Source organism: Schistocerca gregaria, chromosome 5 (genome assembly GCF_023897955.1).
Source record: "Schistocerca gregaria isolate iqSchGreg1 chromosome 5, iqSchGreg1.2, whole genome shotgun sequence".
NCBI lineage: Eukaryota > Metazoa > Arthropoda > Insecta > Orthoptera > Acrididae > Schistocerca > Schistocerca gregaria.
In genome coordinates, this window is record NC_064924.1 from 64,401,162 (window position 1) to 64,414,805 (window position 13,644).

Consider the following 13,644-nt stretch of genomic DNA (forward strand, 5'->3'; position numbering starts at 1 on the left):
AAAATCTATAACTGCAGGAACTTACTCCTGACTGAAAATGGAAGAAGAAAGCTCCTATGAACATGCCACGGTAGATGATGTTGACAATGAAAGTCACCTCTGAGTACGTGTTGTGTGTTCCTTGTGTGTTGCAGGCTTTATGATGGCGCAGCGTACTGTAAGCAGCAGAATGGTCTTGTATTCCTGTCGGAACAAGCTGAGATGGTGTTTATGCGCGGGCAAGCAGATGTAAACGGTCGAGAGGCAGCACCGGCTATACCAAAAGTAGTACTCTCAGAGACACCATACACGTCACCTAACATTTCAAGCCGCTTCCCTGAAAGGACCCATGATTACACAAACGCTCGAAAAGGGCTCGAGAGGTTGTGGTTTTTGTCTGTGAAGGTACTTGTTTTGGTACAGCCGTGCTGTCTCTCGACCGTTCCCATCTGCTTGGCCGTACACGAACACAATCTCGGCTTGTTCCCTACACGAATACCGGACCACTCTGCTGCTTACAGTATGCTGCGTCATATCACACAGCCTACAATAAAGGAACACAATGCACGTGGTCAGCGGATATTTCGTCAGCACCATCTACCGCGGCAACGATCCATTTCCGGACCCGTTAATAGGACCTTCTTTCCCTCCATTTCTAGTTCGTAGTTCGTCCATGCAGTTTTTTGTTATTAATATTCACCCTGTATATTTCTGTGTTTATCATATGAACAGTTTCGGAGGTGAACTCTCGTCTGCAACAAACGTTATGTTTATCTAGTTGAGCACCCAGCGTTGCCCGGGTTAGTCTTAATTTCAAATTCTATTATTCCAATTTCCCCTTTCCCCGCTCTCTGTCCATCTCCTCCTCACCCCTCTAAAATCCATCTCCTCCTTCGCCATCTCTCTCCCCCTCGTCCCCTATATCTCCCTCTCACCTAACCTCTCTCTGTCGATCTCCTATTCTAGTCTCACACTATCCACCTACTCCTCCCTATCTCTCTGACCATCTTCGCTTTCGTTTCTCTATCTCCTCCTTCCCTTTGTCTCTGTCAATCTGCTCTTTTCCCCTTTCTCCGTCCATTTTCCGCCCTCCTGTCTCTATAACCTACTCTCCTCTATCTGTGTCCATATCCTCCTTCTCTCTCCCTGCTTGTCTCTTCACTTAGTACCCTCACCCCAATAGGAAGTTGGCGCTTCTTACAACCATAGTGTTACTTTCCTTATGGCAAGTAATGTATGTATCAAAACTGGTTGTAATCTATCCACGGGCTTAGGATCAGCTTTTCATGCGCGGCCTCGCCCGTGAACGCACACGTGACATGTATTTCACATATATTATCATATTTTACACATATTTGTACACTTATTCCACCCGTATTTCCAGCGAATTTCGCCCGTCAGTTTCGCTTTCACGCATCTGAATGTTTATGACATAATATTCCTGAGCTATGTCCAGTACAATGATATAATTTTGCAAGCACATTCAGCGGTATGCGTCTGAATACTGCCTACAATAGTTTTGCGAATAGAGTTAGTAGCAAAGAAGCAATAAAATTAAACTTCACTCAAGACGCATTAGTTTTTCACGCATCTCTGTGTTTATGGCGTCATTTTTCCTGAACTATGTGTCGTACAATAATATAATTTTTCACTTACTTTCAGTGCTATATGTGAATACTGTCTGCAAAATGTGCTGCGAATAGAGTCAATAGTAAAAAAGTAAGAACTGAAAACTTAGTGCCTGATGTGCAATATTATTGCATGAACTTTGAAAATGTCGTTAGCGACAAACATTGTACCTTTCGTCATTTTGTGGGGGGTGTCAACGAGATAAATTTTCGTAAAGGTTTGAAGATATATGTAAAGTTGCTACCCGCTAAGTGTTCTCATTCTCAAGTAATGGATGAATATAGTCCAGCTATTTGCATGCGGAGTGCTGCGTTCATTTTCCACCCCACCCCCCTCTCCTTTGAAAGGCAGATGATTCTAACCCTTAACAGTGCTTCCGTCCATGTCAAGTGATTTGTGTACTAACTTTGGTTGAAATCGATCCAACGGTTTATGAGGAAATATTGAACATACACGCATAAATACATTTTTATAATATTTATGGATATGGATTATTTACAGAACATGCATTCTCCGAACTACGCCAAACCAGCGGCCTGAGGTTCCGAAGAAGGCCCGCAGCGTCGCTCAGAGGTTTGCCGTGTTGCCTGCCGCAAGGCGCGAGAGGAGAAACCGACAGCGCTTCGCGTAACGGAGCGAAGAAACACCAAGAGAAGTGGATACAGTCAGTTCAGCTTCTTATTTTCAAAATCTCGATGCTAGTTTTCATCGAATTCTGAGGGCGTCAGACGTCATTCTACAAGTTATTCACTTCATTAATGTACGAGGGTAAGTCAATTACTATCTGCAATTTAGTTACATTTTGTTTATTTTGGTAGTACTGTCAAATGTTACGCACGATGAAGGAACCGGACAACCGTTTACGCCACAAATGAAGAAACCACTGAGCGTTCACGAGATATGATTCTCTTGGACAGACGATTAACTATTGACGAAGTGGCACAGCTCCTCCAAATTATGCACGGTTCTGCCTACGAAATCATCCACAACAGACTTGGGTTTCATAAAGTCTGTGCAAGATGAGTCCCAAAATAACTCAGTTACCTAAACAAACGCGCTTGGACATTTGCAAAAAACATTTGGATCGTTGTGGTAACAAAGGAGACAACGTCTTAGACAGGATCATTACTGGTGACGAAACATGGATCCATCATTACGAGCCGGAGAGCAAACGACAGAGTAAGGAATGGAAACATCCAAATTGGCCGTGCAAGAAAAATTTCAAGACCAAACCACCCGCAGGAAAACTGATGCTCACGGTTTTTGGGACGCAGAAGGTCCAGTACTGGAACATTATGGGGAAAGGGGCACAACAATAAACAGTGAACGTTACAGTGAGATGCTTACTGCCAGGCTAAAGCCTGCAATTCGAAGCAAATGCCGGGGATTGCTGTCAAAAGGTGTTGTGTTGTTGCTCGACAATGCCCGTCCACATACTGTTGCCCACACTGCTGAAACGCTCCAGAAACTCAAATTTGAAGTGCTGGATCATCCTCCATATAGCACCGATCTCGGCCCTTGTGACTATCACTTGTTTGGTCCACTCAAACAGGCGTAAGGGGTCGTCGATTTGCCTCGGACGAAGCAGTGAAAGAAGCGGTGCATTCCTGTCTCGCGGCTCAACCGAGGACCGTCTTTTATGAGGGCATCAGGAAGCTTGTACAACGATGGACCAAGTGCGTTGAAACGCAAGGAGACTATGTCGAAAAATGATGTTCTTGTAAGTTTCCCATTTGATTACAATAAAATTTTACAATTACTTTGCGGGTAATAATTGACTTGCCCTCATATAAACATATACCTGAAACGATAGTTCAGAATTATTCAAAATTATCTATACTATAAAAGAAGTTTGTACTGAGATAAAGCATTATATGATTATATGTACGGGAACGGCACCTCAAGAAGTTTTCAGTGATCTCCAACAACATGGCTGCCAGGCCAACGGAGAAAACATTTTGCTTGATTGATTGCTGCAAGAGCGAACCCGCAAACGCATTGCATCGAAAATTCAGGACAACATATAATAATTATTCACCTCCCAGACAATCCATTTTCGAATGGCTTCAAAATTTGAAACAGAGAAGATGTCCCTGTAAGGGTAAAAGCTGTGGACAGACATCAGCATCTGAGGAACAGGCTGAAAGGATCAAGAAAACCTTCCTCAGAGGTCCAAACAAATCAATGTCTCGTGCCAGTTCCGAACTAGGAATTCCATAAGCAGTTGGTTGAAGAGTGCTGCGAAAACGTTTGCAAATTAAACTGTATCGTATTCAATTGCCCCGAGTTATTATAAATTGCGTGAAAAAGTTTGAGGAAACAGTTTTCCATTGATATGTAGTGGTTAATGGAAAAGGATGATTTCTCCGGCAGGTTGATTTTCAACGATGAATCTACATTTCACCTGAACGGCGAAGTAAACCCACTCAACGTGAGAGTATGAGGAGCAGAGACTCTCGACATTGTCGGCGAACATGTACATGGATCCACAAAAAATGTTTTTGCGCTTTATCAAGGCAAAAAGCGTACAGTAGGGACACATCTTACCTGCGGAGGCGACGATCAATGGACATTCTTAGCTGGACATGCTTCAGACGTGGCTCGTGCCGCAAGTGTAGGAGAAAAGCGATATATTTTTCAACAGTTTGATGCTCTACAGCAACGTTTACGAGTTCTCGGAAACAGATACCGTGTCGATGATCTGTTGTTCATCAGCTGGCATTATTCAGTTACAACTATGGCCTTCACGTTCGCCGACCCCGACAGGGTATGGTTTTTACCGGTGAGGTTACGTCAAATACACTGTTTTCAAACCTTCAGTTGCTCATGAGGTCGCTGAGTTACGAGGACGTATCAAACTAGCTGTGACTGACATCGAAGTGGACCCACGGGGGCAAACCTGGGCCGAATTCGAATACAGACTGGATGTATGGCTTGTGACTGATTCACACACTGAACATGTATGACCATCATACAAGAAACTTCTTGAGAAACTCTTTCCATACATTTAATCATCCTTATCTCAATACAAGCATTTTTTACACTCACTTTGAATAACTCTATGTTTCGAAGCAGAAACAAGTAGTTCAACCAGCATGCGACCAGACGTTTGGCACTAAATTTGTTACGGTATTATTATAAAATATGATATGTCGTGATAAACTATTGCATTCGATAACTGTTTTTTTCTTTAAAAAAACACATGACAAATAAAATTTACTCATACACATGATATATCCAGTAAGGAAGAGTAAGCTCCAACCTCGAAAAATACCTTACCGGCAAAATGAAGGTAGCTAGTGATAAGATACATGAATGAAAGAAAACGATTACGATAAACTGAGTGAAGTAGTATACGAACGGACAGTTCCATTTTGCTTTAGATACAAAACAGTATGCTCGTAACGGGAGAGAAGCTGTAGGTCTTATATTATTTAATTTTTTTACCATTTATTTTCAGACATCTGCTGTGATGGCTTCTTAGGTGACAGATTTTCTTTCATCATCGGTTCTGTAGTTAAACAAACCGTAGCCTTATCATGACATCGCCTACTAATTATTACTCAGAGGATTTGCACTGACTTCAGTGAAGTCACTGTCTACACATATTAGGTTTGTCGGGAAGGACGCTGGAAATTATTGACAGTATAGCGTTCGTCAAATCACTGTATTTACTGCTTGAAATACATTTCCTCGTAGCACTAACTAAAAGCTGACGAAGTCTTTACACAGTGTAAATTGCGTCGGAACGAAATGGCCAGGACTAATCCGGTAATTAACCTGCAAATATTTTTAAATTTCTTGCTCCTTCTTTGGTTAACTATGTCAATTAATTACTCATTAGGAAACCAAACTATATTACACATCCTACTGTTGTATAACTAAATATTCGTCTTTGGAATGGGAGTTCTCCAAAAGCAAGTTTTTATTAATTTTGTTAGATACTGTTCTGCAATGATATTTATTTTGTATTTTGTTGTGAATTATCTTTCAGCTTTCTAGGTAATCATCCGTTAACATACGACTGAATAGTCAGTTCACATAACATCAGTGAAACCTCCTAGTTGTAAAAAGACTTATTTCCGAAGATACATGATGATTGTTCTTCCACACGAAAAACACAAACTACAAAGTTTCAATGTGTAGTGATTACAAAGCAAAAAGTATTATGTAATGACGTACTGAATGTTTTAGACTCTAAAGAGTCCCCAAACCCATTGAATTACTGACCTATAAACACTGTACCCCCTGAACCATGGACCTTGCCGTTGGTGGAGAGGCTTGCGTGCCTCAGCGAGACAGATAGCCGTACCGTAGGTTCAACCACAACGGAGGGGTATCTGTTGAGAGGCCAGACAAACGTGTGGTTCCTGAAGAGGGGGAGCAGCCTTTTCAGTACATGCAGGGGCAACAGTCTGGATGATTGACTGATCTGGCCTTGTAACATTAACCAAAACGGCCTTGCTGTGCTGGTACTGCGAACGGCTGAAAACAAGGGGAAACTACGGCCGTAATTTTTCCCGAGGGCATGCAGCTTTACTGTATGGTTAAATAATGATGGCGTCCTCTTGGGTAAAATATTCCTGAGGTAAAATAGTCCCCCATTCGGATCTCGGGGCGGGGAGTACTCAAGACGATGTCGTTATCAGGAGAAAGAAAACTGGCGTTCTACGGATCGGGGCGTGGAATGTCAGATCCCTTAATCGGGCAGGTAGGTTAGAAAATTTAAAACGGGAAACGGACAGGTTAAAGTTAGATATAGTGGGAATTAGTGAAGTCCCGTGGCAGGAGGAACAAGACCTCTGGTCAGGTGACTACAGGGTTATAAACACAAAATCAAATAGGGGTAATACAGGAGTAGGTTTAATAATGAATAGGAAAATAGGAACTCGGGTAAGCTACTACAAACAACATAGTGAACGCATTATTGTGGCCAAGATAGATACGAAGCCCACATCTACTACAGTAGTACAAGTTTATATGCCAACTAGCTCTGCAAATGAGGAAGAAATTGAAGAAATGTATGATGAAATAAAATAAATTATTCAGATAGTGAAGGGAGATGAAAATTTAATAGTCATGGGTGACTGGAATTCGAGTGTAGGAAAAGGGAGAGAAGGAAACGTAGTAGGTGGATATGGATTGGGGCTAAGAAATGAAAGAGGAAGCCGCCTGAAAGAATTCTGCACAGAGCACAACTTAATCATAGCTAACACTTGGTTTAAGAATCATGAAAGAAGGTTGTATACATGGAAGAACCCTGGAGATACTAAAAGGTATCAGATAGATTATATAATGGTAAGACAGAGATTTAGGAACCAGGTTTTAAATAGTAAGACATTTCCAGGGGCAGATGTGGACTCTGACCACTGTCTATTGGTTATGACCGGTAGATTAAAGCTGAAGAAACTGCAAAAGGGTGGGAATGTAAGGAGATGGGACCTGGATAAACTGAAAGAACCAGAGGTTGTACAGAGTTTCAGGGAGAGCATAAGGGAACAATTGACAGGAATTGGGTGAAAGAAATACAGTAGAAGAAGAATGGGTAGCTTTGAGGGATGAGGTAGTGAAGGCAGCAGAGGATCAAGTATGTAAAAAGGCAAGGGCTAGTAGAAATCCTTGAGGAACAGAAGAAATACTGAATTTAATTGATGAAAGGAGAAAATATAAAAATGCAATAAATGAAGCAGGCAAAAAGGAATACAAACGTCTCAAAAATGAGATTGACAGGAAGTGCAAAATGGCTAAGCAGGGATGGCTGGAGGACAAAGGATGTAGAGGCTTATCTCACTAGGGGTAAGATAGATACTGCCTACAGGAAAATTAAAGAGACCTTTGGAGAGAAAAGCACGTGTATGAATATCAAGAGCTCTTTTGGCAACCCAGTTCTAAGCAAAGAAGGGAGGACAATATAAAGAAATGGAAGAGGATGTAGATGAAGACGAAATGGGAGATACAATACTGCGTGAAGAGTTTGACAGAGCAATGAAAGACCTGAGTCGAAACAAGGCCCCCGGAGTAGACAACATTCCATTAGAACTACTGACGGCCTTGGGAGAGCCAGTCATGACAAAACTCTACCAGCTGGTGAGCAAGATGTATGAGACAGGCGAAAGACCCTCAGACTTCAAGAAGAATATAATAATTCTAATCCCAAAGAAAGCAGGTGTTGACAGATGTGAAAATTACCGAACTATCAGTTTAATAAGTCACAGCTGCAAAAACTGGTAGATGCGGACCTCGGGGAGGATCAGTTTGGATTCCGTAGAAATGTTGGAACACGTGAGGCAATACTGACCTTACGACTTATCTTAGAAGAAAGATTAAGAAAAGGCAAACCTACGTTTCTTGCATTTGTAGACTTAGAGAAAGCTTTTGACAATGTTGACTGGAATACTCTTTTTCAAATTCTAAAGGTGGCAGGGGTAAAATACAGGGAGCGAAAGGCTACTTACAATTTGTACAGAAACCAGATGGCAGTCATAAGAGTCGAGGGGCGTGAAAGGGAAGCAGTGGTTTGGAAAGGAGTGAGACAGGGTTGTAGCCTCTCCCCGATGTTATTCAATCTGTATATTGAGCAAGCAGTAAAGGAAACAAAAGAAAAATTTGGAGTAGGTATTAAAATTCATGGAGAAGAAGTAAAAACTTTGAGGTTCGCCGATGACATTGTAATTCTGTCAGAGACTGCAAAGGACTTGGAAGAGCAGTTGAACGGAATGGACAGTGTCTTGAAAGGAGGATATAAGATGAACGTCAACAAAAGCAAAACGAGGATAATGGAATGTAGTCAAATTAAATCGGGTGATGCTGAGGGAATTAGATTAGGAAATGAGACACTTAAAGTAGTAAGGAGTTTTGCTATTTGGTGAGCAAAATAACTGATGATGGTCGAAGTAGAGAGGATATAAAATGTAGACTGGCAATGGCAAGGAAAGCGTTTCTGAAGAAGGGAAATTTGTTAACATCGAATATAGATTTAAGTGTCAGGAAGTCGTTTCTGAAAGTATTTGTATGGAGTGTGGCCATGTATAGAAGTGAAACATGGACGATAAATAGTTTGGACAAGAAGAGAATAGAAGCTTTCGAAATGTGCTGCTAGAGAAGAATGCTGAAGATTAGATGGGTAGATCACATAACTAATGAGGAAGTATTGAATAGGATTGGGGAGAAGAGAAGTTTGTGGCACAACTTAACAAGAAGAAGGGATCGGTTGGTAGGACATGTTCTGAGGCATCAAGGGATCACTAATTTAATATTGGAGGGCAGCGTGGTGGGTAAAAATGGTAGAGGGAGACCAAGAGATGACTACACTAAGCAGATTCAGAAGGATGTAGGTTGCAGTAGGTACTGGGAGATGAAGCAACTTGCACAGGACAGAGTAGCATGGAGAGCTGCATCAAACCAGTCTCAGGACTGAAGACAACAACAACAACACGTTACCGACTTTGATAAATGTCGGCTTGTAGCCTATCGCGTTTGCGGTTTATCGTATCGCGACATTACTGCTCGCGTTGGTCGAGATTCAATGACTGTTAGCAGAATATGGAATCGGTGGGTTCAGGAGGGTAATACGGAACGCCATGCTGGATCCCAACGGCCTCCTATCACTAGCAGTCGAGATGACAGGCACCTTATCCTTATGGCTGTAACGGATCGTGCGTCCACGTCTCGATCCCTGAGTCAGCAGATGGGGACGTTTGCAAGACAACAACCGTCTGCACGAACAGTTCGACGACATTTGCAGCAGCATGGACTATCAGCTCGGAGACCATGGCTGCGGCTGCATCAGAGACAGGAGCACCTGCGATGGTGTACTCAACGACGAACTTGGGTGCACGAATGGCAGAACATTTTTTCCGATGAACCCAGGTTCTGTTAGTAGCATCATGATGGTTGCATCCGTGTTTGGCGACATCGCCGTGAACGCACATTGGAAGCGTGTATTCGTCATCGGCATACCTGCGTATCATCCGGCGTGATGGTATGGGGTGCCATTGGTTAGACGTCTCGGTCACCTCTTGTTCGCATTGATGGGATTCTGAACAGTGGACGTTACATTTCAGATGTGTTACTACCCGTGGCTCTACCCTTTATTCGATCCCTGCGAAACCCTACATTTCAGCAGGATAATGCACGACCGCATGTTGCAGGTCCTGTACGGGCATTTCTGGATACAGAAAATGTTCGGCTGCTGCGCTGGCCAGCACATTCTCCGGGTCTCTCACCAATTGAAAACGTCTCGTCAATGGTGGCCGAGCAACTGGCTCGTCACATTACGCCAGTCACTACTCTTGATGAACTGTGATATCGCGTTGAAGCTGTACCTGTACACGCCATCCAAGCTCTGTTTGACTCAATGCCCAGGCGTATCAAGGCCGTTATTACGGCCAAAGGTGGTTGTTCTCGGTACTGATTTCTCAGGATCTATGCACGCAAATTGCGTGAAAATGTAATCACATGTCCGTTCTAGTATAATATATTTCTTCTTGGTGTAGCAATTTTAATGGCCAGTAGTGTATTTCAGTTACCACGTTTGGTGAAAATTAAATGTCCCTTAGAATGACCATTTTACGTCATGTTCTCCTACATCAACGTGATATTTTTCGTTTTGTACCCATGCGAAACCTAAACACCGCATGCAATTTATGTTTTTCGTGTAGCAGCACTATAGTCACACATGTTTGGAAAATTACAGCTTGTCTTTGTACAGTTACAAGTTTCGATGTTTTGTGAACTCTAGTCAGTCGTAAGTTATCAGATGACGGTAAACCGGAAGGCATTTAACAAAACAAAACATTACTGTGGCACGTTAATATTGTGCGTTTCAATTTGCTTACGGTTCTCTATCCACGCAATGTTCCAAAACTTTCAGATTACACCTCAAATTTTGTTTTCTACCTGTAAGACATATAGTGTTATTGGTTAAATGATAAAAATAATTGCCGCTACATACCCAACCCTCTTCTGATCCACTACGAAGTATTTGCGAGTCAGTGTTCCATGCATTTGTTAACGTGACAATAAAGCGATTTGTTTTTGCTTAAGCTGACGTTGTTACATTGACATTATAGTATTTTTAACTGTAATGCTAAGATTTTACTGAATAGCTTCAAGAAACCCGATGGGAGGCAGTAGATGGGTAATTGGAATGCGCATCTCTTTCGGTATTGTAATCGGAATAAGGTCTTCTGTGGGCAGTCTGAAACTACGGCTTAGGGACGCTCCTAACGATGTTCTTTGACCACGTGGATGAGAGGAACAGTTGACGTGGGGAAGACTGAGACACCACGAGAGACCACCACTCTCCGGTACGCTAACGCCGTATCGGGCGGTATGTATTTATTTATTCTTCGTAATTACAGCCCATTATCTGAAAAGCTAAAATAGGCCATACATATCACATATCCTTGGGTAGTAATAAATTATGTATTAATTTTTTATTTCTGATACTTTATTAAATATAAAACAAAAACTACAACTACTACAAAACTACGTTTAACCTTCAACCAACTGCCTGGCTACTACTCTACTACAAATACTACAGAAGTTGTTCTCTGCTTGTTCATTTATTTTGGTGTATTTAACTTGTAGATGGTTGTCTCCGCTGCTGGATCCGCCCCCATATAACCCCGGTAAACAGCCATAGTCGGCTGGATTTCTTTTGCGTCAAACAGCATGTCAGCAGCGTTTCCTCTATTGCAAGTAACTCCTCCCATTAATATTACGTCTGAAAGTCCACGCTTCCATGATCACTTGCACCAACGCAGTGGATTCTTGGGACAGTATTTCGACATCAGTTATCTTCTCTCCCTCTGCATAGTATGTAGTCTAGCATGGATGGCAGCATGATGACATGTGGATGGATCCCTCGTGAATCTGCCTTGACTTTTCTGGATACTGTGGCTGCAGTATCGTCCAAGATGCGCCAGGGCGACTCACTCCTTAATGATGCTTTGGGACCCTTAATACCTGTCTCCATTACCCAACCACCGTCTGGCAAGGTGATGCTGGGTGTTGTTTGCGACTGCCATGATGTTGTGGTACCAGCTACGCTGATAAGGGACAAAACGTCATGGGAGGACGCTGCCCAAACCTCCTTCCGGTGTTATGGGAAGCTGTCAAGACGATGCGTCGTGGGGAGCTCTCTGGCCAGTGTTTTTGCTCCACGACAATGCCACAGCTCGCTCTACACGGGGGACAGTCACACTTGTTGCTTTTTTCGGGCTATCATATTTTCCATCAACCACGTATTCTCCTGACATGGTTCCCAGTGACTTCATCCTCTTTACCTTGTTGGAAAAGCCATCAAGTAGCGGGCGTTTTCTAAACGGCCAATCTGCAGAATTCTACAATCCATCGTTGGGAAAAGTTGGCGCATTGAAGCGTGAAATCTATATCCGATAACAAGCATCTGTACACCTTATGTACAGTAATGTGGAACTGACCATTAGATGTCACGAGAGGCAGACCCGACAGTATACGGCCTGGAAAACGTCACCTGCCACCCTATGTAGTGTCAACAGTGAGGTAAGGAGGAGGTGCTGTTACCGTATGGTAATTTTTTACATGATTATGGTGTGGTCTCCTTACTCCGCTTAAGAAAATACTAAATGGGTAAGGATATAAACGGACTTTACAGCATTGTGCACTGCATCCAGTAGAGGAATAGTTCGATGGCTATATCATCAATAGAGCGCACCCGTGCACCTGTGAGGCAATGGTTTTTAGACAATTTTTTTCTCGGGGCCTTTGTCCCGCTCACACGCTGGGTCGGCTTTGTTAGTACGGATTTGGCAGTGTTAATTGCAGAGGGTAGCCGGATGCGCTTCCTGATGCCACCCCAAACCCCCTGGGACGGAAGTAGTGTACCCCTGTTGTCTGTGTCTAGTGTAAGTCATGAAATAGTGCGAACGTTTTCGAATGCCTGTGAGACGTGAACTGAAGCGTAACTTGGGGACCAGCCCGGTATTCACCTAGCGGGATGTGGAAAACAGCCTAAAAACCACATCCAAGCTGGCCAGCATACCAGCCCTCGTCGTTAATGCGCCGGGCGGATTCGATCCGGGGCCTGCGCGCCTATCCGAGTCCAGGAAGCAGCGCGTTAGCGCTCTCGGCTATCCTGGCGGGTGGTTTTTGGACAATAACATTCCTGAAAGGGATAGGCGTGCCTAGAGTCTCGACCTGAACGCAATGGAACACCTTCGCTATATCTCATAACGTCGGCTCCACTACAGAACCAAGCGTGTAACATTGTTAACTTCTCTGGTTTCCGCTCTTAGGGAAAAATGGATTGTATTTCCTCCACAGATATTCAGACCCTCATTAAAAGTGTCCTCAGCAGAGTTCAAGCCGTCATGAAGGAGAAGGGTGGACCTACCTCATATTAATGGCTCCTAATAGGTGGCCGGATAGTGCATGGTAAGAAGGACTAGCACTTCATTTCACAGTAACACCTATATTTTTGGAACTGATAAATAAAACGTTGTAACAGTCCTTTGCAGTGACTCTGCCAACAGCGCGCTGATTGCTTTGGGAGGCGCGATGCTCACCTCTTCTGCTCCCCAGCGGTCGACGACGGACTCGTTGTCCGTATCCAAGGTGAAGCCCCGGACTGGTATCCGGGGTGAGGTCGGCCCATTCACTGCGTACAGCAGACCACCTACGAACATCACAATGCGGCCGCTAACAACAACCTAAGCAAAAATAGTTGACACAGAGAGCGAGCAGTTCTCTCTTAATCAGGGGGACTACGTTAAATGTTAACTGTTTCAGGAAATTACTAGCATTTGATGTTACAATGTAGACGTCAAAAGTTTCAGTTTCTTCCTGTTTGTTCGGCAGCTGTATAGGGTTGTGTGTTGCAACTTGAAAACACTTTTCAGACTATTGTTTCTGTTCGGCTTTGTAATACAAGTTTAACATGTTTTCTCATTCTACAAAATTTTGAAAAACAGTTTTGTGTTGACTGTAGCAGAGGACACATGGCAGCCCCTAGTGGCTTGCACTTCTGTTGCATTTTATTTTAATTCTGACTAT

General features: G+C 43.1%; 1 protein-coding gene across 2 annotated transcripts in view; it reads right to left on the reverse strand.

Moving 5' to 3' along the window:
- The window catches only part of LOC126271872 (peptidyl-alpha-hydroxyglycine alpha-amidating lyase 2-like), a 166,110-nt gene that overhangs the window by 8,694 nt on the left and 143,772 nt on the right, over nucleotides 1-13,644 (reverse strand). For both annotated transcript variants that reach the window (XM_049974219.1, XM_049974218.1), the window contains one exon: nucleotides 13,158-13,267. In XM_049974219.1, the coding sequence (XP_049830176.1) occupies nucleotides 13,158-13,267 (110 nt within the window). The remainder of the gene's footprint in view (nucleotides 1-13,157; nucleotides 13,268-13,644) is intronic.